Source organism: Acanthamoeba castellanii (assembly GCF_000313135.1).
Source record: "Acanthamoeba castellanii str. Neff unplaced genomic scaffold scf7180000084577, whole genome shotgun sequence".
In the NCBI taxonomy this organism is placed as follows: Eukaryota; Discosea; order Longamoebia; family Acanthamoebidae; genus Acanthamoeba; species Acanthamoeba castellanii.
Genome location: NW_004457606.1, coordinates 56,300 through 79,085, shown reverse-complemented (window position 1 = coordinate 79,085; position 22,786 = coordinate 56,300). Strand labels below are relative to the sequence as shown.

The window sequence follows — 22,786 nt, the reverse complement described above, 5'->3', positions numbered from 1 at the left end:
CCTTTCTCTGGGCCTCGGCCTCGCGCTGGAGCCGTGCCTCCTCCTCGGCAGCGGCCGCCGCTGCTTCCTGCCTTTGCCGTTCGGCTTCCGCCTCGGCCGCAGCCGCTTGCCTCCGCTGCTCTTCGGCTTCGGCTTGGGCTTGGGCCTTGCGGGCCTTCTCGGCCTCGGCCTGAGCTGCGGCTTCGGCGGCCTCGTCGGCTTCGCGCTGGAGCTGGAGCTGACGCTTGCGCTCGTGCTCCGCGAGCTCCTTCATGAGGCGGGCCGACTCGGCCTCTTCCTCGTCCCGCTGCCGCTGCTTCTCTCGGGCCGCAGCCGCGTCTTCACCGCCGCCAAAGGCGTGGCCGAACAGAGGGTCGCCGCCGGCACCGGCGTCGGCGCCAAAGCCCGAGTCGCCGAACAGATCATCGAACGACACCACCGGCTGCAGCCACGAACGTAATGATGAGCACACGCGCACACGCACACGACCGCACGCAGGCACGGGCAACCATAGAGAAGAGGAGACGTGCACCTTCTTGGCGGCGGCGGGGCGCGCAAAGACAGGGTTGTCGTCACCAAAGAGCGAGTCGGCGCTGAACAGGGTCGAGGCCTGCTTCTGCTGCTGCTGCTGCTGACGCTGCTTTTCCGTCGCTTCGGCCTCGGCTGCCGCCGCCGCCGCAGCCTCCCGCTTCCGTTTTTCCTCCGCAGCCGCCGCGTCGGCTTGGGCCTTCCTCTCCCTCGCCTCGGCCTCTTCTCGTCTCCTGCGTTCCTCCTCCTCCTTCTCGGCCTCCAGTTTCAGTTTCCTTTGCCTTTCCTTTTCGTCTTCCTCTTCTTTTCTCTTCTTCGCTTCTTCCGCTTCCGCGGCGGCCTTCCTTTTCCTCTTCTCCTCCTCTTCTTCCTCTTCTCGTTGTTGCTTCTGCTTGAGAGCATCGGCATCGACATTGGCGTCGACACTGGCGCCGCCGCCGCTGGCCGCAGGGGCGCGAGGGGTCCACACCGGGTCGGCGTCGCCAAAGAGGTCCTCCCAGACCTGCTTCTTCTTGGCCTGCTGCTGCTGCGCGGCCTCGCTCGGCGCCGAGTCCTCCCCAAACAGCGACGGCGCCGCCGCCCCGAACATGCCAGCGGACTTAGCCGCCGCCGCCGACGACGTGGTGGCGGTGGTGGGCTTCTTCTTGGCCGGCACCGTGTAGCCGAACGAGAGCGGGTCGTCTTCGTCTTCTTCCTCGTCTTCCTTCTCGACCACATTGTCTTCGTCATCGAAGAGGTTGGTCGCGGCCACGGGCGTCGTCTTGATGGCGGCGGCGGCGGTGGTGATGGGGGTCTTCTTGGTGGTGGTGGCCAGGGGGTCGTCATCGTCATCGTCGCTGCTGCCGCCGAGCAGGTTCTCGGTGGAGGCAAAGATCTCGGCGGTGCGCACCTGGTCGCTGGCGGCCAGCGTCGGCTGCAGTCCGGCCAGCTTCGAGCCGCTACGCGCGCGCCGCTGCCGCTCGTCTTCGTCTTCGTCCTCCGTCACGGTCGCGCGACGCGTCGAGGCCGGCGATGACGTCTGTGGTGATTATTTATAATATAAATAATCGATTATTGAAAAGATAATAAATGCACTGTTTATATTCTATGTTTACATTATTAGTATTTAATTAAATATAAAAATAAATAAATGTAACGAATTGGAGGGGGCGTACGGCATTGTTGGTGGATGAAGAGAGGGAGGAGGTTCGGGATGAAGCAGAGGTCTCTGCAGACGATGCAGTTGAAGATGGAGAGGGCGAAGTGGAGGGTTGGCCGCCGCCCAACCAACCAAGGAGCCCCTCCTTGGCCGGCGCTGGAGCCGCCCCCGGCTTGGCCGGCGCGCTCTGCTGATTTCCCATTCCTATCCAACCTCAGCAGAAAAGCAAGCAAGCAAGCTGTCGCCTCTCCCACAAAGATGAACTCTCAAGCTCGATCCAGCTGATCAAAGTGAGATGCGTCTGCAACCCTTCTTTCCTTGTCTCGCCCTTACTCGATATTGGGGGGGGGTTGAGACCACAGAAAAATGGCCTCCTCTTTCTTTGGTCGACACATTCCGCGTGCAGGAAAAACACGCACCACTGCACATGCACACACGCAAGCCACAGCACTTGCCACGACGCACGAGCCTGGCGAATCCCAAAGGATGGTACATCGTGGTGGACACGACATGTGGCTGAGCCATGGCGATGGCGCGCATTGCGTCATACACAGCTGAACTGTCTTCCAAGAAGGCCATTTGGTGGTAGTAGTGCCAGCTTCCAACCTCCTGCCCCACTACAGGGAAGGACAACCACAATGTTTAAAACCTTGATGTGAACCTTTTTTGAGTTTCAATATTTAAGATCTATCTAACTCTTGAGTACACACCCACAGACAGACCAAGAACAGACCAACACATTGGCTCAAGTAACACACTGACACACCAGCATACCAACATACACCACTACTACACTTCCCCCTTTACTAACTGCAGAGTTGTGGATGAGCAAGATAAATTAGGCTTCCTCTCTTTGGTAAGGTCAATGTGCAAGGCAAGGCCATGTGGAGGGGTGGCTCCTCTGTTGAGATGTGGGCTGGTTGTTTCTTCATGCACTCACAAGGTTGGCAGAGTGAGAACTCCCACAGATGAAGCCAAGGGAGCAAGGGGAAGGCCTTGGGTTTTGGCCACTGATTGTGATGAGGTTAACCATGAACTGGATGTGAGAGTAGCATGTTGGCCACAGATTATGGAATTGATGGAGGGTATGAAAGCAAAAGCAAGGTGCAGTTTGAGGTTGTATGTGTACATGATAAACTAAGTATTGGTAGGTCAAACCTGTAGTCCTTGTGAATGTGTATGTGATAAAGTAAGTGTCTGGTTTTACAGTTTTTGTTGTTGTGTCTGCATAGGTGCAAGTCACCCTGCCATCAGCCATGGCCAACAACAAGGAACAGTTGAAGCTCCTGAAGGAGGTTGCCCCATTGCATACATGCTATTTTCAAAGCCCATTATGCTATGAAACATGAACGCTGGGGGCTTAGTACTCTACTTCTCACTTGCAACAGCAGCACGTCTTCCTAATCTTGTGGCAACACTTGAAGAGCTTCCACCGCATGCGACCTTTTATGGTTTTCCGTGTGCTGGCCATTGGCTACGGGGTTCTTCAAGGGTTGCTAAGCAGTGGCGGAGGTTAATTTGGCCCCGTGTTTAACTGCATTTAATTTGGAAACATCTAGGAATGAGCTTCGTGTTGAGTGTGACATCTTCTTCGCCACTGCATCATGATGCACCATACACGCGTGTTCTTTCCCGTTCGCGGAGCAATTTTTTGCCTCCTGTTGTTCCTTCTACCTCCGCACACAACGGCCCAGTGGACCAAGGCCTCGCTCTCCCAGGCCCGCACCAACCTTGCATCGACTTCAGTGGGTGGCCTGGCCTTCTTCGCTGGAGGCGCCAATGCAACCAGCTTCTTGCCCGTGGTGGATGTCTACAATGCCTCGTCCAACAGCTGGTCCACGGCCTCGCTCTCCCAGGCCCGCTCCTCCTTGGCGGCAACCTCCGTCAGTGGCCTCGCCCTCTTCGCTGGAGGTAGTAATTTCGGATTCTCCTCCGTGGTGGACGTCTACAACGGGTCATCCAACGGCTGGACCACGAAGGCTCTCACAGAGGCCCGGCACAGCCTGGCAGCAACTTCAGTCGGTGGCCTCGCCCTCTTCGCTGGAGGCTCCAACTCTTCTGGAATCTCCTCCATGGTGGAGATCTACCACGTGTCGTCCGACAGCTGGTCCACGGCCTCGCTCTCCCAGGCCCGCTACAGGTTGGCAGCGACCCCAGTCGGTGGCCTCGCCCTCTTTGCTGGAGGGTCCAATTCCTCTGGGGTCTCCTCCGTGGTGGACATCTACGATGCGTCGTCCGGCACCTGGACCACGGCCTCTCTCTCCCAGGCCCGAGACAGCCTGGCAGCAACTTCAGTCGGTGGCCTCGCCCTCTTCGCTGGAGGCTTCAGTTCTTCTGGGGTCTCCTCCATGGTGGACATATACGACCGATCATCCAACAGCTGGACCACCGCATCGCTCTCCCAGGCCCGCCGTGAGTTGGCAGCGACCTCAATCGGCAGCCTCGCCATCTTCGCTGGAGGCTACAATTCTTCGGGGGGCTACTCCTCCGTGGTGGACATCTACGATGCGTCGTCCGGCACCTGGACCACGGCCTCTCTCTCCCAGGCCCGCTTCAACTTGGTCGCGACCTCGGTTGGTAGCCTCGCCCTCTTTGCGGGAGGAGTCGATACCCCCGCCACCGACTCCTCCGTGGTGGACATTTTCACTCCACCGTCGCCCTCGACTTCACCGTCTGTCTCGCCCTCTCCATTGGTGGTTCCGTTCACTTCAACTCCGGTTGCAGCGGAATATAACCTCACCGTTCCCTCGGTGACCCTCAGCAGCCAATCGTCATCGGGTGAGCCCCCGCCCCGCACTGATTGTTGACTCCGATGAACGAACCACTCAACAGATCCCTCGAACTGACCAGCCGCTTTGTTTTTGTTTTTTTCCCCCCCCCCAAGGAGGCGCCACGAAAACGCAGGTAGACCTCGGTTTGGTTAGCGTAGAAGAGATCTCAGCGCTGGACAACACCACTGTGCTGCAGGCCGTCAACCTCCAGACCGGCAAGTTCGCCCTCCCGGAGGGCACCTTAATCCAGACACCTAACGTCGTTTCATTTCTGGCTGCGTGTTCGTGTTGTACCAGCTGGGTGGACGATAGAATCGAAGAATGGGTCAGCAGCAGGCGGCCAGAGCAGCGAGTACATCTTCACCAGCGATCTCGGCGCTGCGACCAGCGGAGCCAACAATGCGACTCTCCGATACTATTTCAGCACCTTTGACTCCAACAAACTCATCACCACTGGTATGTTGTGACCTCAATGGCGATCATCCTCTCCATAATACCAATTATACATGTCTCTCCTACTGGCCATAGAGAGCAACTACTCATTCACGGTGACGCCGTCACTGCTCAAGTTTTCGATCAACATCACCTCTTGGACATGGAAATCACTGTACCATCCTCCTCCTTCTCCTTCATCATCATCATCAACAATATATTGTTTTTTTTCTCACAAGTTCACAACCCTTATTCGGCCTCCGCTCCAGGTCGGGCAAGCTGCGGCTGACGCTCAAGATTGATCCCTCGTTCGTACGGTTCACGCGATGGAGTGACACGCCACAGACCGGCATGACAACGCTCCTGTTCACGGCCGAACCAGCCAGCACCGTGATGCGGTTGCTCGACTTCGGAGAAGCCTCGTCAGGAGGCCTGTTGACGCGCCTGCCGGTGGAAGCTTCAGCGGCGGTCAACACATCGTCACTGTCCCTCACGTTTGGTCATTTCAACGACTCCTTCTTGTTCGACCCAGGTATGTGCCTTTTTCCACTGATCGTGCGCCGTGTCACTGGTGGCACCAACAGACTCATCCTGACGGTTGTGATGCTATTTTGATGCTGCGCGATCAGACTTCGGACTGTTGGTGGGCAGGAAGGCGGGCAGTGGAAGCGATGACAATGTGGGCCTCATCGTGGGAGTGGTTGTGGCCGTGGCAGTGGCAGTGGCGTTCGTGGGCGTGGTGATCGCGGGTGGCCTTGGTGTGGCTTGGTGGCAAGGAAGGCGAAGGACTCTCAAGGCCGTGAACTTTGGTGTGGAACAAGTGGAGGAGTCCTTGTAGCCAGAATGCCACTTCGCGCGCAGTCGATCACCACAACAACTCTAATAAACAAGGCCTTTACCCGGAAAAGACAACGCACAACCCAACACCAACTTACAAGAAGCGCGCTGTTCAAATCGCATCAAATCGGTGCTCAAGCCATCGGCGATTGTGATCCAGGTCGCTATCTTTGCAGCCACGTAGAACGATGGAGTGTTGTCGTCGCAGAATGACAGGCTGCACATGTGGCATCGTCTCCCTCAGGTCGCCCGTTCCTCAACCACGCTTCGAATGCTGTAGTGATGGCTGGGACTGCGTCAAGGTGGGCGCAGTTGTGCACAAAGTGGCTGGCTGAGGAGAAGACCAATATGGCGGACCCCATGGGTGGGTGGCTCCAAGGCCCAGTCATGGGTGAGGACAGGGGTGACCATAGCAGATGATGTTTTTCCTCACTGCACAGATTTCCTTGATTTGCTGTCAGCTCTCTCTGTCACCATGCAGCCCTCAGCCCTCAGATAGCAGTGGTGGCCACCACCACTACCCCAACCTGTGCTTTACTTGGCGCCAGAGATCCACACTTGTGGTCAAGTTAAAGTATCCCCAAGGTGGCTTCTGGCAGCTGACAGGCAGGCTACATGGCAGGCAAGACCATGTCATCGACCTTGTTCTTCGTCTGATAGGTGGTATGCACCTAAGAGCTCTTCTTCTCTGTGTTGTTCTGATATCTAACCAAGATTGCTCCCACACCACTAGACTGAGTGAGATGGAACCAGCATGCAGCAGCACCTCCCGCCACCAAACCACCTCATGCCTGCAGCTTATGTGCTGTCTTGCAATGGAAGGACAGAACACCTGGCCTGCTTGATGACCACAAAAGATCCATAAAAATGGAGCTGTTTTTCGTTTGTGTTGGGTGGAATGCAATGCAACTGGTACAGTGTGGAAAAGGAAAAGGAGGAGTGCCCACAGGGGAGGCAACCTGGCTGGCTGGTTGGGGGGGGGGGAATTGAACGCCAGGTACGTGAGAGCCAAAAGCCTTCCTCACTCGATGGGCTTGACGTAGTTGAGCGGGTAGAGGCCCTGCTTGCCGTTGAGCTCGCCCATGCCCCAGCCCGAGTACTCCTTGAGCACCGTGATCACCGCCCCTCGCTGGATCCGCAGCTTCTTCGGGTCTCCGCCGCCGTCAAAGTCGTACATCACCAGCACCCTGTTTGATTACCATGCAACCACCACCGACCAATCATCAATTAATTGAGTGTCGTTGGCCGTGCCGTTGGTCGTGTCGTGTCATGTGTGGCGTGTGTGTGCGTACCGCTTGACGTTTTCTTCGTTGAACTTTCTGAGGGTGGCCTGCGAGTCCATGTCAGGTGTGGAGGGCCGCTCGCCGCGCAGCGTTTGCATGCGCAGGTTGGGCTGCACGGTGCCGGTCCTCGGGCGCGACGGCTCGATCGGGCTGTAGTCCCGCAGCGTGCCCCGTATCGGCCGCGCTCTCCGCGATTCCGGCGAGAGGGGCGTGCCTGCTGCGGCGGCCGACCCCGGGCGGATGGTGGCCACGCCCACGTCCACGACCGCCACGTTTTCGTCCGCCGCCGCGGCAGATGACGCCACCGGGTGCGACCCGCCCTTCTCCATCTTCCACAACCTAGAGGCCCGTGTGTTAGTTTTTGTTTGTAAGGTGGCGGTGAGCGTCATCAGCTTAGTTAAGGGAGCAGCGGCGGTGGCCGCCACGTACGCGAAGATGGTCTGGCCTTTGGGCTTGCCCACCTGGTCGAGCGCCTCTTCCCTCCACGTGTGGGGTTGCGGCGATGCGCCTCCGCCGGCCTCGCTGCCGGGGTCCGCGCTGCTGCCAGGGCCGGCGCCGTAGAAGATGTCCCGAATGGTGCCGAAGCTGGCCACGGCGTCCTTGATCCCCGTGGCCGACCGCCTCGGTGAGCCGGCGCCCGCTGCACAGCGCCGCCAAATCAAGAGCCGTCCAATCAATCATCATAACCAATTGATTGAATTAAATAAATGAAATGTGGTGGTGGTGGTGGTCGTACCCCAGCCGTTGAAGTCGGCCGGGACGAGCTCGGGGCGGATGTCGGGAACCACGTCCAGCAGGATCCACGGGTTGTACGTGCTGTGGAGCGTCGGCAGCAGCAAATCCACGTTCGGCGCCTGGAAATTGGAGTGCGTGCGGTGTGTGCGGTGAGCGATGCATCGGCCGAAGAAGAAGAAGAATAAAAAGAGGAGGAGGAGAAGGAGGAAGAGTGGTGAGCGTACCTCGGACTTCTGGGCGGTGTACTGGGTGTCGTGGAGCATGCCCACGAAGTTGTTCGATTTGCCCTTCTCCTTGAGGAAGAGCTCCAGGTAGTTCACGAAATCATCGCTCGGAGGGAACGTTTGCAGGCACATGCCCATGAGCAGCCAACCCTGTGTGTGCGTGTCGTGTCGTTGGTCGTGTCATTGGTCATGTCGTTGGTCGTGTCGTGTCGTTGGTCGTGTCGTGTCAGGCTTTGGCTGTAGGTTTAGCCACTGCAGGGAATCGGTTAGGCTGACCTTTTCCATGGACATGTGGTTGTCGTTGTCTGTGAGCTGCTTGATGATCTGGCAGTAGATTTCGTCCCTGATTTCGGGCGTGCTCAACCCTGCGATACCACACCGAACAGTTAGCTATGCGAGGAATGTGGGGGGGGCGTAAGGTGCGTGGTGCGTGCGTGCCTTGGTCGAGCAGGTCCTGGGCGAGTGCATTGGGGTACGAGAGGGCCTTGTCGCCCATGAAACCCTGCACGTTCTTGAACAGCCGGACGACCTGCTTGGCGTAGGGCAGATCCAATAGCGTCAGCGACGTCGGGATCGGGTCCTTGGTCCACGACAGCATGCCCTGCACGACACGACGCACGACGCACGACACACGACACACACGTGAGTGGATTCGCGAGCGGGGCCAAGGCTTCAGTCGCGGGGGGAGGCGTACTCGGCGCAGGGTCTCGCGACCGAACATCTTGGTCTTGGCGAAGGAATCGGGATCGCGCAGCCGCTTCCACTCGTGCAGCACGAACATCTTTTTGAACTGGGCGAAGAACAGCTCTGAAGGAAAGACATGGCCGTCAGATTGCACCCTTTTCAACCGCACACGCACACGCACACACTCACATGGCACACGGCACACACCTTTGAGCTGAATCTGGAGGCGGATGGCTCGGGCGTGGTCGCCGAGCCTGTTGGCCACCTTGAGCTGCAGCTGGATGAACTTGGTCGGGTCGAGGCTCAGGGCATCCTGGAGGGGCCAAGACACAAACAGTGTCAGCAGAGAGAAAAGAGAGAGGAAAAGAAGAAGGAGAAAAGCAAAAGTAAAGGTACTCGGATCTCCTTGATGAGGTTGCTCTCGAGTTTGGTGGCGTGCGCCTTGTCGTAGACGGCGTCCAGCATTGGCCTCTCCATGAAGAACAGGGCCACGCGAGCATCCTGACGCGCCGACACACGCACGGATCAGTATGCATACCAAATCGGCGCACACAACGACACACGACACACACGACACACACCGCCACACGCAGGTACCATGTCGTTTTCGTAGATGGACTTGCCCAGGGCTTCGGCCCGCGCAACGTCCTCGGCCAGGAAGGCGAAGGGGCGGGCGAGCGCCACCGCGAGCTCGAGATCGTCCAAGACCGACTGCAGCACGCATTGATGCCTCCAGTTAGTTGTGTGTGCCGTGTGTGCCGTGTGTGCGGCGATGCGCACGGTACCGATTCGAGGGCACTCTGGAGGGCGAGCTTGGCGGTGGTGGCCTGCTTGAGGAGCTTCTCGGCTTCGACCACCTCGGGCGCGTCGCTCAGCTGCATGGCGATGGCCTGCTGGATGCCGTAGGCCATCGCCTCCAGGTCGAACGTCTGCGTCGCCTCCACCAGCTTCCCGATGATTTCCTTCGACGCCGCCTTCGTCGCCACCTGCAGACAACAATGAAACGCGCTTGCTTAGTTATGGGCTATGTGTGCGGTCGTGTGTCGTGTCGTGTGTGTGTGTGTGTGTGTGTGTTGCGCACTTCTTCGTTGGCGTGGCTGATCTCGTCGCTGTTGTAGGGCATGCTGGCGGCCTTCATCAGCACCACCTTCACGGCTTCCCAGTCCTCGCTCAGAAGCGCCTTACGCAGGTCGACCAGCAGCTGGCCTGTGTGCGGTCATACCACCATACCATGCATTATTCAGTCGACAGTAATGGTACACGTGTGTCATGCGCATATCGCGCGCGTGTCGTGTCGAGCGCGTGTGCGGTGGTGTCGTGTACCTTCGGTCAGTCGCTTCTTGCCGGCCGCCGTGCGGACGCCGAAGGCGTTGGCCTCTCTGATGGCGTCCTCCAGCCCCGCCGTGCTGATGGTCGAGTGGTCCCACTCCTTGGGATCCGAGTCTGTGTGTGCGGAGAAGAATTCCAGTCAACATTCCATGCACGAATACAAAATTACCAACACAGAGTTATGCGAGGAATGAAGCGGTCCAGAGAGTGGTGGTACTGATGACTCGGGCGGCGCCGGTGCCGATGGCGACCTCGAGCGCCTGCAGCAGGACCTCCTCCTTCTCGATGCGCGCCAGTTCGTTCTTGGCCTGGATGAACAGCGGCTCGTCCTCGCCTACATTTCGATTTTTGTAGAGCGCGTCAGTGTTACGTTTGAGGGGGGGAGCGAGAGTTGAAGAAGCGCGGCGGTTAGAGAGGACAGCAACGTACTCAGGCCCAGATCGCGGCCCTTCTTGATGGCCGTGATGAGCACCTCCTTGTTCGACTCCTTGGTGGCCTCTTCGAACATCTTCAAGCACTCCCTGTGACACAAACACGCATACGGTGAGCCAACCGCAACTCCACCTCGTGTGTCCACAATGTTGTGTGTGTCGCGTGTGCGTTGTGTGTGCGTTGAGTGTGGCGGTGCGTACTTCTTGCCCTTGACAAAGGTGACGATCTCGCGACCTCGCTTGACGATGTCGTTGTCGAGTTCGATTTCGTCGGCTTCGGCCACCAGCCCGCTCAGTTGGTCGAAGATCTTCTCCCACACGGCCATCTGCTGGCCCTCGCCCTTCTCGCCTCCGATCAACTCATTCAACTGCACCACCGCACATTAACTGTAAGTTGTCTATGCCGTGTCGTGTGTCGTGTGTGTGTCGTGTGTGTGTCGTGTGTGTCGTGTGTGTGTCGTGTGTGTCGTGTGTGTCGTGTGTGTCGTGTCGCGTTTGTTGCAGACAACAAACCTTGCGGTTGAGCTCCTTCTCCTTGACGAGGAAGTTGAGCAGCTTCTCGCAGTCGGCGATGAGCTTGATCTTGAACTCGATGTCCTTGGCCTTCTCCAGGGCCGCCTTGAGCTTGTCGATGTCGCGCGACTTCAGGGCCTCATCCAGCGGCGCCTTTACCAGCTTGATCCGCTTCAGCAGCCTCTGCGCCATGTGACCTGCACGTCCGAGCGTGTGCGATCCCTTTAGTACCGGCTAGCTCTCGTGTGTGTGTGTGTGTGTGTGTGTGTGTGTGTGTGTGTGTGTGTGTGTGTGTGTGTGTGTGCGTGCGTGTACGTCGTGTGAGTGTGTCGTGTATGTGTGTGTGTTGGTGGGCGTGTACGTCGGTGGTGCTTCTGGATGAGGACACACAGCTTCTCGACCTGGATGTTACGCAGCAACTCGAAAGACCTGCATCGCATATAATGTCAACGCTAATATTACCGCACCACATATAAAGATAAATATTGTTTGATCTGAATGTATATGGAGAAGGATATTCAGATATAATAGATATATAGATATGTTGGAGGGGGCAGTAGACGGACCTGTGAGAGTTGGCCCTGTAGAGGATGCGGGTCTTGCCGACCTGGACCTCGGAGAAGTCGCCCTTGAGCGATTTGATGATGGCCGAGCAGCGCGTCTTGAGGTCCTTCATGTTGTCCTTGGCGATGGCCTTGTTCAAGATCGCGTATCTAACGTGTCGTGTGTGCGCCAGGTGTGGCCGCGCGTGCGGTGAGTGCGGTGTGCGATGTGCGTGCGGCCGTGTGGTGTCGTGCCCTCCTCCACGCCCTCCTCCTCTCCGTGCACGGGCGGCGAGCGCGTGCGGCCGGGCCATCAGCCGACAGCGGTGCAACGAACCTCTGCAGGAACTCTAGGTGCGGGTAGCGGAAGGGGTAGCCCGTCTGGCGGATCTTGACGGCCTCAAAGACGCCGGCGTAGCGCAGCTGCTGCAGACTGAGCGTGCCCTGGAACTTGTTGGGCACCTTCTCCATGTTGGGCTTGATCGCTCTGCGCACGACACACACGACACACACAGCACGCACACACAGCGCAGTACGCACACGCACACGCACGCACACACATGAGCAATAACGAAGCAAAACGCGATAGGGGGTGTGTGGCTTGTGTGGCGCACCGGATGAAGTGGGGTTCGGTGGTGTTGAGCGCCGTCATGAGGTCCTCGAGCTGACGGCGGAACTGACTGCCCAGGGTCACCTTCGACGTTCGTCGGTCCGCATCAGCTGTGGTGACAGGCCAGCAACCGTGCAACATGTGAGCGCTCGTTACGGCGTCGCCACCACACGACACGACAGGGCACGCAGAGACGTACGAATGACGGGGAACATGACAGAGATGAATTGGTTGGTGGTGCCTTCCACGACGACCAGGAGGTCCTTCTGCAGTGTGTCCTTGTTCTTGTCGAGGAAGCCCGTCGCATCGTACGTGACGTCACCGGCATAGTGCTTGATCACAAACTCGATCTGGTGTGCGGTGGTGCGTGTGCGGTGGTGCGTGTGCGGTGGTACGCGTGCGCGTGTGTGCGTGCGCGTGCGCGTGTGAGACATGCGGCTAAGGACAGAGAGAAAGAGATAAGGGCGTGTACGTTGGAGGTTCGGACTTCGGCGTAGTTGACGTTCTGCTTCATGCCGTGGGTCTTGTTACAGGCGAGAATGAAAGTAGCGTCAGAGCCTTTGGGCACCCACAGCTGCTCGTCCAGCGTGAGCATGACACCTGTAGTACGCATATGTGCGGTGCGCGTGCGGTGGTGCGTGTGCGTGTGCGGTGTGCGTGTGCGGTGGTGTGCGTGTGCCGTATGTCGAAGATTTAGTGTCGAGAAACGATCAGTGTATGCACGAGCTTCCGCGAGTCGGTACCTTGCGGCGTCTTCTTTTCAATGAGATCGAGCACGGGCTGATTGTCAATGAACTTGATGTGCTCGTACTTAATCTCCTCGCTCTAAAAAACCGTCCATCACGTTGAGCAACCGACTACGACGACCACAACAGCGACAGCGATAACAACATGACGACGCACCTGGTAGAGGGCTTCTTCGAGCTTGAATGTGTACTGGTTGAAGTGCTGCTGCAGCTTCTCGTTGGTGAAGTTGATGCAGAGCTGCTCGAAGCTGTTCTTCTGGAAGATCTCGAACCCGAAAATATCCAGCACACCAATCACTGCAGTTCACAACCAACCAATCAATCACTCATCGCCCAACCAATCGTGCCAGCAACCGCCACACATTGAAACTCTTTAACCAGTCAACCAATGGGGTGAGGTTAGGTGAACGAACCGGTGGTCTGGGTCGAGGAGGGCTTCATCGACTGATTGATCCGGCGCACGATCCAATCGAACAGACGACCGTAGAGCGCCTTGGCGAGCGCGTCGCAGGCATCGCGGGCCTGCTCGGGCGTCAACGGAATCCGCGTGGGCGCGCATCCCCTGTGTGTCGTGTCGTGTGCCGTGTGCAATGGTGTGTCGTGTGTCGTGTCGTGTGTCGTGGCTTAGGGATTCCAAGCGATCAGAGAGGCGGGAGATGGTAGCCGTACCTGATTTCCATGAGACGGGAGGTCAGCGCAGCCTCGAGCGCGGCGCTGTTGACGCCCAGGAGGTCGGCCACGATCTGGGCCTGGCCCTTGTCGGTCACCACCGACTTGGAGGCGTCCGGCCCGGAACCAGTCATCTCGGGTCCGAACTGTAAGAAAACGAAGACCGATCAAGTTAGACAGTCCACTCGCAGTTTAAGAAAAAGAAAAAGAAACATACCATCAGATTACCGAGTTGCAGCACGGCCGCGGTCAGCTGGAACACGTCGTTGATCTCTTCCGGCTTGAAGCTCAGCCGTACCATGGCTGCCGTAGGGAACGTGTGTCATCACAACATCGCACAACACGACCGACACGACACGACCAACGCAACACGCACGAGCAGGGCGCGTACCTTCTTTGACCTCCTCAAAGTCCTTGGCGTCGTCCACGCCGTCGATGGTGATACACCCGCTCGTGTTGATGTAGTTGTAGTGCTCGGCGCTCTTCAGGTTCCACTTGGCGAGCGTCTCCTGGTCCAATCCGGCCACGAGCTGGTAGAAGATGTGGAAATTACGCTCGCCCTTGATTTGGTACACCACCCTGCGTGACGAAGCCAAAGTCTCATTGGTCAGTTCTGCGCGTGTCGTGTGTCGTGTGCTGTGCCGTGTGTCGTGTCGTGCGTACCTCGACTTTTCGAGAAGGTAGTTGACCGTGCTCGCTCCGCAGATGCGGGCGCTCATGTCGAAATGGATCTCCACCCACTTACCGAATCGCGAGGAGTTGTTGTTACGCAGCGTCTTGGCGTTACCTGCAGCCCCATACGATTAACCGTGAGTGCCGTTGGTCGTTGGTCGTATCGTGTGTGGTGGCGTGGCGTGGGGTGTACCGAAAGCTTCGAGAATTGGGTTGGCAAGCAGGATGAACTGCTCCACGCCGTTGGTCGATCCGGCAAGTTCGGCAAAGTACATCAGGCACTGCTTGGTGCACTCGGTCTTGCCGGCACCGGACTCGCCCGAAATGAGCACCGACTGATTCTTCTTCTTCTCGATCATGGCTCTGGAGGCAAGCCTTTAGCTGTGTGGTGCGTGTGCGTGTGCGGTGGTGCGTGTGCGTGTGCGTTGCTTCCAAGCGGTGAGGAGTACTTGTAGGCATTGTCAGCGATGTTGAACGTGTGCGGGGGCATCTCCTTGACACCCTTGTGCATGTACTGATCCATCACCGTGGGTGTGTAGAGCGGCAGCTTCTTGAACGGATTGACGCTTATCAAAATGGTGCCGATGTTGGTCTGCACGTGCACCATCAAAGGAACATTGCATCGTCAGCCGAGGCCACGTGGTGGTGGTGGCGCCAAAAGCAAGGTAAGATGAGGAGGGTTGGTCATGAGTCATACATAGATCTGGTCGTTCTTGAAGCGCTTCCTCAGGTTGTGCACGATCATGGCCTCGTTGATGTGTTCCATTTGCACGAGATCGTCCACGTTCTTTTCGAGCGTGGACGACACCACCTTCTCGAGCATCGACGGGCGCATCTTCAGCCAGATCGTCTATTGGTCGACCAACACGATCACGAGCCGTCAGGAGCGTGCGTCAACCATTATTTGCAAGTTTAAACTAATTAGTTAAAAAATTGTTCATATTTAAAAACAACAGATGATGATGTATTGTGGTTTTGTAAGTAGGTTGGTGTGGGGGCGCGTGCCTCTCCCTCGTTGGTTGTCACCTCGCACGAGCCGTCGCCGCAGTCTCGGGACACCTTGCCGGGGAGGTAGCCCTCCTCGGGGTGGGGAATCCAGATCATGCCATCCTGCGCCCCCCCCCCAATGAGGCGTGAGAACACGAAATCTACCATCATAGTATAGTGACATCCTTATGTAGGCCACATAGCAATGTAGATATCAGGGGGGCCAGGGCTATAAGCGTACATTGCCGCTGGTGCTCTTGATGCCGGCAGGGGGGTCCCAGCTGCTCTCTTCGGTCTTTCGGTTGAACCAGTACACATGGCCCTCCGGCGTGACGCACTCACACCACTCATCCATGTTGTTGTTTTTGTTTTTTCAGAGCTTCTTCTAGAGAAGAACAAAGAAGAGGAGCAAGTGGTGTGTGTCGCTGACGAAGGATCCCCCTTACGAGATTGATTGTCTAGATCAGAAGAGGGGGGGGGGTTGGTGAAACTCCCTCGTGGCCCGACTTTGGCCCGTGGGTCGAGTTTGTCACAGTGAAAGGGCTATTGCGCGAAAGGACACCTCCGTTCTTTTTTGAGTTAACAAAAACAAAAACAAACAAAAGAAAAGGACAAAAGCAAGTGATATGCACAGGGTGGAGGAGCAGGTGGAGGAGAGAACCAGGCTCGGACAACTTCGCTGTAAACGATGGTAAATGTGTCTTTCATGAAAGATTATTAATCCAAATTGTAAAATTAATTTGCCCGAAACAAGTAATTGGGTGAACCTCGAAACTCGAGACAAGCGCTTCCCTATGTGCGAGTCGATCCAGCGAAGCTTCTCATTCATATCGTGATTTCTTTTGTTCCATGCTTACGGTGAAATGGCCGGTTATTTCCCGTAGCCCCCCTGAAAAAGTAGAGAAAAAGGAATCCGCCAAAGCGCTACGGTGAAGAAAAGAAATCAATCGAACTGAGCAATCATTTTGCCGAGATGGGACGCTCAAAGGACGATGATCGTAAGAGAAAGAGAGAGGATCGCGACAGAGACAGAGAGAAGAGGAAGAAAGAAAAGGCGCTGAAGAAGCTGCTCGAGACGCCCGATGAGAAGCGAAGAAGGCGGCTTGAGAAGAAAGAGAAGAAGGCCAAGAAGAGGCGACAAAAGGAGCAGGAATCGCTGGCTGGCTACACGAACGAGGCCAATCCCTTCGGTGATGCTAATTTGACGGATCGATTTGTGTGGAAGCTCAAGAGGGAGAAAGAGATCGCGTCTGGCAAGGTCCATCCCGACGATTTTGACGATGCTAAGACCGAACGCATGCTGCGCGACGAGCGGCTGAGAGAACTCGAGAAGGCCAAGAAGCGCAGGGTGGAGAGGGAGAAGGAACGAGAACAATGGGAGGCCGAGAGGGACAGAATGGCGCGAGAGCGCGATGGACTGAGCTACGATGATTGGGAGAAGCAGGAGCAGACCTTCAACCTCGAGCAGGCCAAGCGACGATCCGAGATCCGCATCCAGGAGGGGCGACCCAAGCCCATCGATATTCTCTACAAGAATCTCAACATGGACGTACTCGACCTCGATATTGAGCTCAACGAGCCCTACAAGATCTTCTCCGACCTGTCGCTGCGAGAGCTGGAGGAGCTGCGCAAGGACATCCTCATGTACCTCCAGCTCGATTCGCACAAGGAATTCTGGCAATCGCTGCGCATCGTGTGCGACGACGAAATCGAGCAGCTACGCCAGCGCGAAGAGGCCGAGCACCAGGCCAGGCGGCAGGGCCTCGAGGCCAGCGGCGTGCACAAGGCCGTGAGCGAGGACGTGCTGGCCGTGTTTCGAGGTAAGACCTACGAGGATCTCAGTCGCATGCAGTCGCAGATCATGGCCAAGATCACCGCCGGCAACGCTGTCGATCCCGAGTACTGGGAGGGTCTGCTCGCTCGGCTCGTCGTCTACAAGGCCAAGGCCAAGCTGCGCGACATCCACGCCGAACTCCTGCGCCGCAAGCTGAGCCAGCTCGAGGCCGGCCAGATGCTCGAGGAGGTGCGTCGCACCGTGGAGGACCAGCAGGGCCAAGACGACGAAGCGTCGACTACAGCTGCCGGCACGGGCCTCAGCAGCGGCGGCTGGGACGAACCCGAGGCCTCAGCCGCCGGCGGCGGCGGCGAAGACGACGACGAATGCCTCAGTCCCGAGCTGGTGAACGAGACCGACGACGTCGAGGTGGTCGATCCCGAGCTCGACAAGCAGCGGCTCGAGGAGGAGCGACAGCGCATCATGGAGCGCGAGGCCAAGAAGCTCCAGGAGAGCTCGCTCGCCCTCACGTCGCCCGCGGTCAAGCTGTCCGACGCCGAGCTCTACCAAATCGAGTCCGAGCGATCGATGGACGAGAACGAGGAGACCTTCAGCACCGAGGTGGCGCTCGAGGGCAAGAAGTACTGGTGGCAGGACAAGTACCGCCCGCGCAAGCCCCGGTACTACAACCGCGTCCACACGGGCTACGAGTGGAACAAGTACAACCAGAGCCACTACGACCACGACAACCCACCGCCCAAGACTGTCCAGGGCTACAAGTTCAACGTCTTCTACCCCGATCTCATCGACAAGCAGAAGGCCCCGCGCTACTTCATCGAACCCAGCGACTCGCCGGACACCTGTATCATACGCTTCCACGCCGGCCCGCCGTACGAAGACGTCGCGTTCAAGTACGTAGTTTTATTTATGTGTGTGTGTGTGTGTGTGTGTGTTCATGTGTGTGGTGTTCTATCGACTAACCGGTGCCTTACAACAATCTGCCAACAGGGTCGTGAACAGAGAGTGGGAGTACTCGCACAAGAGGGGCTTCAAGTGCGTGTTCGACCGAGGCATCATGCACCTGTGGTTCAACTTCAAGCGCTACAGATACAGGCGCTGATCCGTGCTCCTCCCCACCACCTTCGATACGTTACTTCTTCCAACATGTCGTGGGTCTATAAATTTAAGTTTGGCCAAATGCACACAAGCACGCCTTGTTACCCCAGCAACTCTTCTTTCCTTAAAAAGACAATGGAAATCCATACAAAGGCTTGGAAAAAACTGGAAATGTGTGTAAGTTGTACAGCCCACAACCATGACGCTGTTCATCTTCAAGTACGCAGTGGTCAACCCCCCCTCTCTTTCTTTCACCTTGTTGTGCAGTTCTACAACTTCATGTGTGGCTTACATTGTTGTTGTTGTTGGTGGTGGAACGTGTCAAGACTTATCTTATTGCTCGCCCTGGCGGCGACCTGGGCCTCGGCCTCCCTGGTCATCAACGAGCTCGACGTCGCGTCGGGCGGCTACCCGGCCAACGAATTCATCGAGCTCAAGAACGCGGGCAACTCCACGATCAACACCGCCGGCTGGCAGCTGGCCCTCTACGCCTTCGACGCCGGCACCGGCGCCGTCGAGCTGGTCGACACCCAGACGCTGGTCGACTTTGACCTCGGCCCGGGCGACTACTATGTGCTGTGCATCTACCCCGAGCGCGTGCTGCTGTGCACGCAGGAGGTCAAGACCCGCAGCGACGGCACTGCGGTCCTGCTCAACTGGGTACCCAGCCAGAATGCCACCGTGGTCCTGCTGGACCCGGCCGAAAACCGGGCCGACATGGTGGGCTACGGGTCGCCAGCTACGGGGCTCGGCCTGGGCTCGGCCTGGTACGAGGGCTGCGGTGCGGCGCCGGCAGATAGCGCCACGTGGGTCGGGTCGGCCATCGCGCGCTGGCCCGAAGGCGACGACACCGACGACAACGCGGCCGACTTCGAGCACCGCTGCCGCACGCCGGGCCTGACCAACGCCTACGCGGCAGTCGCGTCCGAGTCGTGCGCCAGCCCGGGCGACACCAACCTGGTCATCAACGAGGTCGACTACACCCAGGATGGCGGCAACGACACCCGCGAGTTCATCGAATTCCACAACCGCGGCTTCGTCGGCATCGCCTCGACCGTGGCCGGCGGCTACCGCCTGCGCATACTCGATTCGGCCAACGCCACAGTGCGCAACGTGAGCCTGTCGGGCCGCGACTTCCCCTTCGTCGTGCCGGTCCATGGCTACTACACCCTGTGCACGGCCCTGTCGGGCGTGTGCGAGGGCCACGGCGCGCGGCTGGTCGACACACCCGCCACGACGACCAACGGCTACATCGACGCGACCACCAACTGGATCCCGAACCCGGGCGACGGCGGCCACGCGTTCTACACGATCCAGCTGCTGCGCCAGACCGGCAGCCTGATCACGGTGCAGGACACGGTCACCTACGGCGGCGGCTCGCTGAGCGGATACACGCCGGGCACGGGCGTGGCCGATCTCGACGCCTCGGGCACCAACCGCCTGGGCATCTCGCGCTGGCCCGATGGCTACGACACCAAGGACAACTCCATCGACTGGAGCGCCAGGTAACGTTCGTTTCATGGCAACATCCTGAATATAACTGTACTATTGAACTGTAACAAATGCTTAAATATTTGCTATATATTATCTCTCTCTATAACTCCAGGTGCATCACTCCGGGTCGGGAGAACACCAACTCGGCGGCGAGCTGCGTCGAGCCGTCGCCCACCACCACGCCATCGCCGACGCGCTCGCGGTCGCCCACGCCATCACGCTCGCCCTCGCGCTCGCCCACAGGGTCGACAACGCCGTCGCGTTCGCGCACGCCATCGCCGTCGCCGTCGCGTTCGGGCTCACCCAGCCCGACCCGCACCCCGAGCGCGTCGCGTACGCCGCTGTGGTCGGCCAGCCCCTCGCGCACGCCCCCCGCCAGCCCCACCAAGACGCCCACGGCTTCGCCCAGCAGCAGCAGGACAAGAACGCCCAGCCCCACCCGCACGCCCAGCACCAGCCCCACGCGGTCACCCACACGCACGCCCACCCGCTCCCCCACGCGGACCCCCACGCGCAGCCCGACCCGCTCGCCCACCGCCACGCGCAGCCCGACCCGCTCGCCCAGCCGCACGCCTTCGGCCAGCCCCAGCGGGCAAGTTCTCCCAGGATAAAACCGGGAAACATCGAAGAGATTACCTTTCATTTTGTTTGAGCGCACCACATCGTCACGTGGGGGTCTCTCGCTAGGCGGCCGCCTTCTTCATGAAGATGACGGGGTCCTTCTCGGCGGTGACGCGGTTGACCAGCCAGACGAGCTTGGGCCGCCCGCCGGGGATGTCGATGTCGTAGGTGCGCATGAGGAGCGAGAGGATGGTCTTGATCTCGTGGAGGGCGAAGAAGCGGCCCGGGCACGCGTGCTGGCCCGAGCCGAAGGGGAGGAACGCGTAGAGCGGCTGCGTCTCGGAGATGAAGCGCTCCGGCTTGAACGACTCGGTGTCCTCGCCCCACAGGGTCTTGTCGTGGTGCGCCACGTAGGCCGAGAGAGCCACCATCGTGCCCTGTCGAGACACAATGTGAGCGTGTGCCATGTGTGCTCTGTGTGCGGTTCTGCATAAGAGGCCGCACCTTCTGGATGGAGTACTGGCCGGCTTGCATGTCCTTCATTCGCCAGCCTGTTCGGTCCGACTATGGGTTCGCCGAACAACATGAGCGTCAGCGAAGCAACAACACATTGTACGCGTGTCGTGTCGTGTCGTGCCGTGTCGTGTGCGTGTCGTGTGCGTGTCGTACGCAGGAAGGAGGTGGTCCGGAGGGACTCGCGTATGCAGGCGTCGAGGTAATCCATCTGCTTGACGTGATCGTGATCCACGGTCTTGCTGTCGCCCAACACCCTGTTCTGCTCCTCCAGCACCTTCTCCCTGTTTTTGGTCGCGACATGCCGTGACGTTGAGCCAAAAACACAGATGACGACGATGGCGATGACGAATAATGAATGACGACACAAGGCGCACCTGATCTCGGGGCGAGAGAAGATGTCCAGCAGGGTCTGGGTCAGCGCACCAGCAGTGGTGGTGAGCGAGGCCCAGATCATAACGCCCAATCGGGTCACGATCCACTCGTCCTATTAAGCACACACACGCACCCGCGCACACGATTTGAAAACATGGCCTCAAGAAGGGTGGGCGCGCGGTAAGTGAGGTGAGTGCGGCGGGCGTACGGTCAAGGGCGAGCCATCGACATCGGGGGCCTCGAGGAGGTAGCTCAAGAAGTCGACCTTCTGTTGGCCGCGTTCGAAACGAAAAATAGAGAGAATGAAAGTGAAAGTGAAAAAAGCCAAGTCAGTCGATGGCCCCGACTAGTCGGGCAGAGGGGGAGTAGAGGCGCCACAGCTCGCTCACCTGGCTGGTGTCCTTGGCCGCCCTGCGCTTCTTGACCACCGGCAGCAGATGCTTCATCATCACCGCATAGTGCTCCTTTACACGTCCGCCCAAGAACCTGGACACGACACGACCAACGACACGACACGACAAACGACACGACACGCACATAGTGAGCATTCGGTCGAGAAGCGGCCTGGGTCGATTGTTGAGCAACCTGTGGAGGAACCGGGGCAGGAGAGTCGAGAGGCCGATCATCTCGGTGGCGTCCTTGTCAAAGTTGATGAAGGTGTCGATGAGCTCCTGGTTGTCGTAGCCCTCGTCGCCGCAGATGCAACGCGCCGACGACCGGCCCACGATCTGGTACATCATCCGCTCGATCTCGACCACCATCGTTCCCTCAAAGAGACGAGCAATGTCGCTGACGTCAGCAAGAAAGAAGTCTTGGTTAAGGTGGCTGTGTGTTTTTCTGTTTTTTAAAGGTACCTTGCGGGCGCCGCGGTAGTAGGGTCCGCCGAGGTTGCGGAGGAGTCCGTCGACGTAGGCCGGCTCGATCACCTCGGCGATGAGCGGGGTCCAGTTGCGCATGTTGGGCGTAAACTTCTGCTTGATGAGGGTGATGTGGATCGGGTACTCGAACGTCTTGTTGTCCAGGAACAGGTGGAAGTTCACCGCCTGCCGCACACGCACACGCAACACGCAACACAACACGCGCACACACGTCAGACCACGTTGGCGATGGTGGCCATGGGGTAAGCTGCACGCGGCGTGCCTTGAGGGCGTCGTTGAAGGAGAGGGTGTCGTCGCCGGACTTGAAGAAGAGCTTGGGGTACTCGGGTCCCAGAAGCACCACCTGGCGCAGACCGCCCAGCTTGACGCTGAACACGTTGCCATACTGCACACAACAAAACCAATTTCAATAAATGAGCAATTAATAAATAAACAATATCTGGGAAAAGAACATGATATATAAATAATATCTGGTGGAAAAAAAGAATACGAGAGATAAATAATAACAATAAATAAAGAAAAAGAAGAAAGTAGCGAATTCACCTTTTTGATGGAGTCGAGTAGGAAGCCCTTGGGGTCCGCTCGAAAGGCAACGCCTGCGCCGAGCACCGGCACGTTGGGTCCAGCCTGGGGAGGCTGTCCCTCCTGGAAAAACACAGAGTCATCAATCACCAGTCAGATCCCAATCTGCGAGCACCGTTATATCAATTCTTTTCAAAAGAAAAGAATGCAGCGTGCCTTAGGTGTGCTGGAGCGTTGGAAGAACAAGTAGAGCAATAGAAGGCCTGCTACGGCCGTGAGCGCCACCAGCATCAACGACATGGCTTCCTGCGCTCAGTTGTTTGTGCAAAGTGTAAAGCAAAAGCCAAACAAGGGAAAGGCGCCCACGACCGCATTGGCGCAAAATACGGAGGTGCCAGAGTCAGCCGAAAACATTTTGAAATTGTTTTGTGTGGTCGTGAAGC

At 58.0% G+C, this 22,786-nt stretch overlaps 5 protein-coding genes and 1 pseudogene across 5 annotated transcripts; 3 read left to right on the top strand and 3 right to left on the bottom strand.

Moving 5' to 3' along the window:
• The window catches only part of ACA1_046180, a 6,065-nt pseudogene extending 4,399 nt beyond the window's left edge, over nucleotides 1–1,666 (bottom strand).
• A 1,583-nt stretch (nucleotides 1,667–3,249) lies between these two features.
• On the top strand, nucleotides 3,250–5,686 carry ACA1_046170 (kelch repeat-containing protein; the record flags this gene model as incomplete). Its single annotated transcript, XM_004347700.1, is given in 7 exon segments — nucleotides 3,250–3,279; nucleotides 3,340–4,423; nucleotides 4,530–4,697; nucleotides 4,714–4,872; nucleotides 4,945–5,023; nucleotides 5,118–5,380; nucleotides 5,478–5,686. 7 exon segments carry the CDS (start codon nucleotides 3,250–3,252, stop codon nucleotides 5,684–5,686), a joined length of 1,992 nt encoding a protein of 663 aa, XP_004347750.1.
• Nucleotides 5,687–6,706: 1,020 nt separating this feature from the next.
• ACA1_046160 (myosin-1, putative) lies at nucleotides 6,707–15,465 on the bottom strand (the record flags this gene model as incomplete). The annotated part of the gene is made up of 36 exons (XM_004347699.1): nucleotides 6,707–6,872; nucleotides 6,978–7,307; nucleotides 7,398–7,608; nucleotides 7,705–7,822; nucleotides 7,928–8,077; nucleotides 8,204–8,270; nucleotides 8,404–8,528; nucleotides 8,622–8,734; nucleotides 8,819–8,924; nucleotides 9,008–9,112; nucleotides 9,209–9,322; nucleotides 9,397–9,597; nucleotides 9,693–9,817; nucleotides 9,935–10,054; nucleotides 10,158–10,274; nucleotides 10,370–10,461; nucleotides 10,573–10,739; nucleotides 10,885–11,081; nucleotides 11,246–11,313; nucleotides 11,451–11,597; nucleotides 11,764–11,913; nucleotides 12,041–12,146; nucleotides 12,236–12,386; nucleotides 12,509–12,636; nucleotides 12,780–12,861; nucleotides 12,940–13,079; nucleotides 13,196–13,344; nucleotides 13,452–13,597; nucleotides 13,669–13,754; nucleotides 13,843–14,030; nucleotides 14,115–14,238; nucleotides 14,317–14,486; nucleotides 14,573–14,715; nucleotides 14,821–14,973; nucleotides 15,150–15,233; nucleotides 15,352–15,465. 36 exons carry the CDS (start codon nucleotides 15,463–15,465, stop codon nucleotides 6,707–6,709), a joined length of 4,953 nt encoding a protein of 1,650 aa, XP_004347749.1.
• A 618-nt stretch (nucleotides 15,466–16,083) lies between these two features.
• Nucleotides 16,084–18,004, top strand: ACA1_046150 (cactin, putative; the record flags this gene model as incomplete). Its single annotated transcript, XM_004347698.1, has 2 exons — nucleotides 16,084–17,795; nucleotides 17,893–18,004. 2 exons carry the CDS (start codon nucleotides 16,084–16,086, stop codon nucleotides 18,002–18,004), a joined length of 1,824 nt encoding a protein of 607 aa, XP_004347748.1.
• Nucleotides 18,005–18,199: 195 nt separating this feature from the next.
• Nucleotides 18,200–20,146, top strand: ACA1_046140 (uncharacterized protein; the record flags this gene model as incomplete). Its single annotated transcript, XM_004347697.1, is given in 5 exon segments — nucleotides 18,200–18,219; nucleotides 18,327–18,660; nucleotides 18,673–18,781; nucleotides 18,797–19,505; nucleotides 19,738–20,146. The coding sequence occupies 5 exon segments, from the start codon at nucleotides 18,200–18,202 to the stop codon at nucleotides 20,144–20,146; spliced, it is 1,581 nt and encodes a 526-aa protein (XP_004347747.1).
• Nucleotides 20,147–20,177: 31 nt separating this feature from the next.
• ACA1_046130 (cytochrome p450 superfamily protein) lies at nucleotides 20,178–22,643 on the bottom strand (the record flags this gene model as incomplete). Its single annotated transcript, XM_004347696.1, has 11 exons — nucleotides 20,178–20,492; nucleotides 20,560–20,606; nucleotides 20,725–20,852; nucleotides 20,946–21,055; nucleotides 21,152–21,211; nucleotides 21,333–21,429; nucleotides 21,541–21,710; nucleotides 21,798–21,986; nucleotides 22,075–22,206; nucleotides 22,431–22,466; nucleotides 22,614–22,643. 11 exons carry the CDS (start codon nucleotides 22,641–22,643, stop codon nucleotides 20,178–20,180), a joined length of 1,314 nt encoding a protein of 437 aa, XP_004347746.1.
• Between the last annotated feature and the right edge of the window lie 143 nt (nucleotides 22,644–22,786).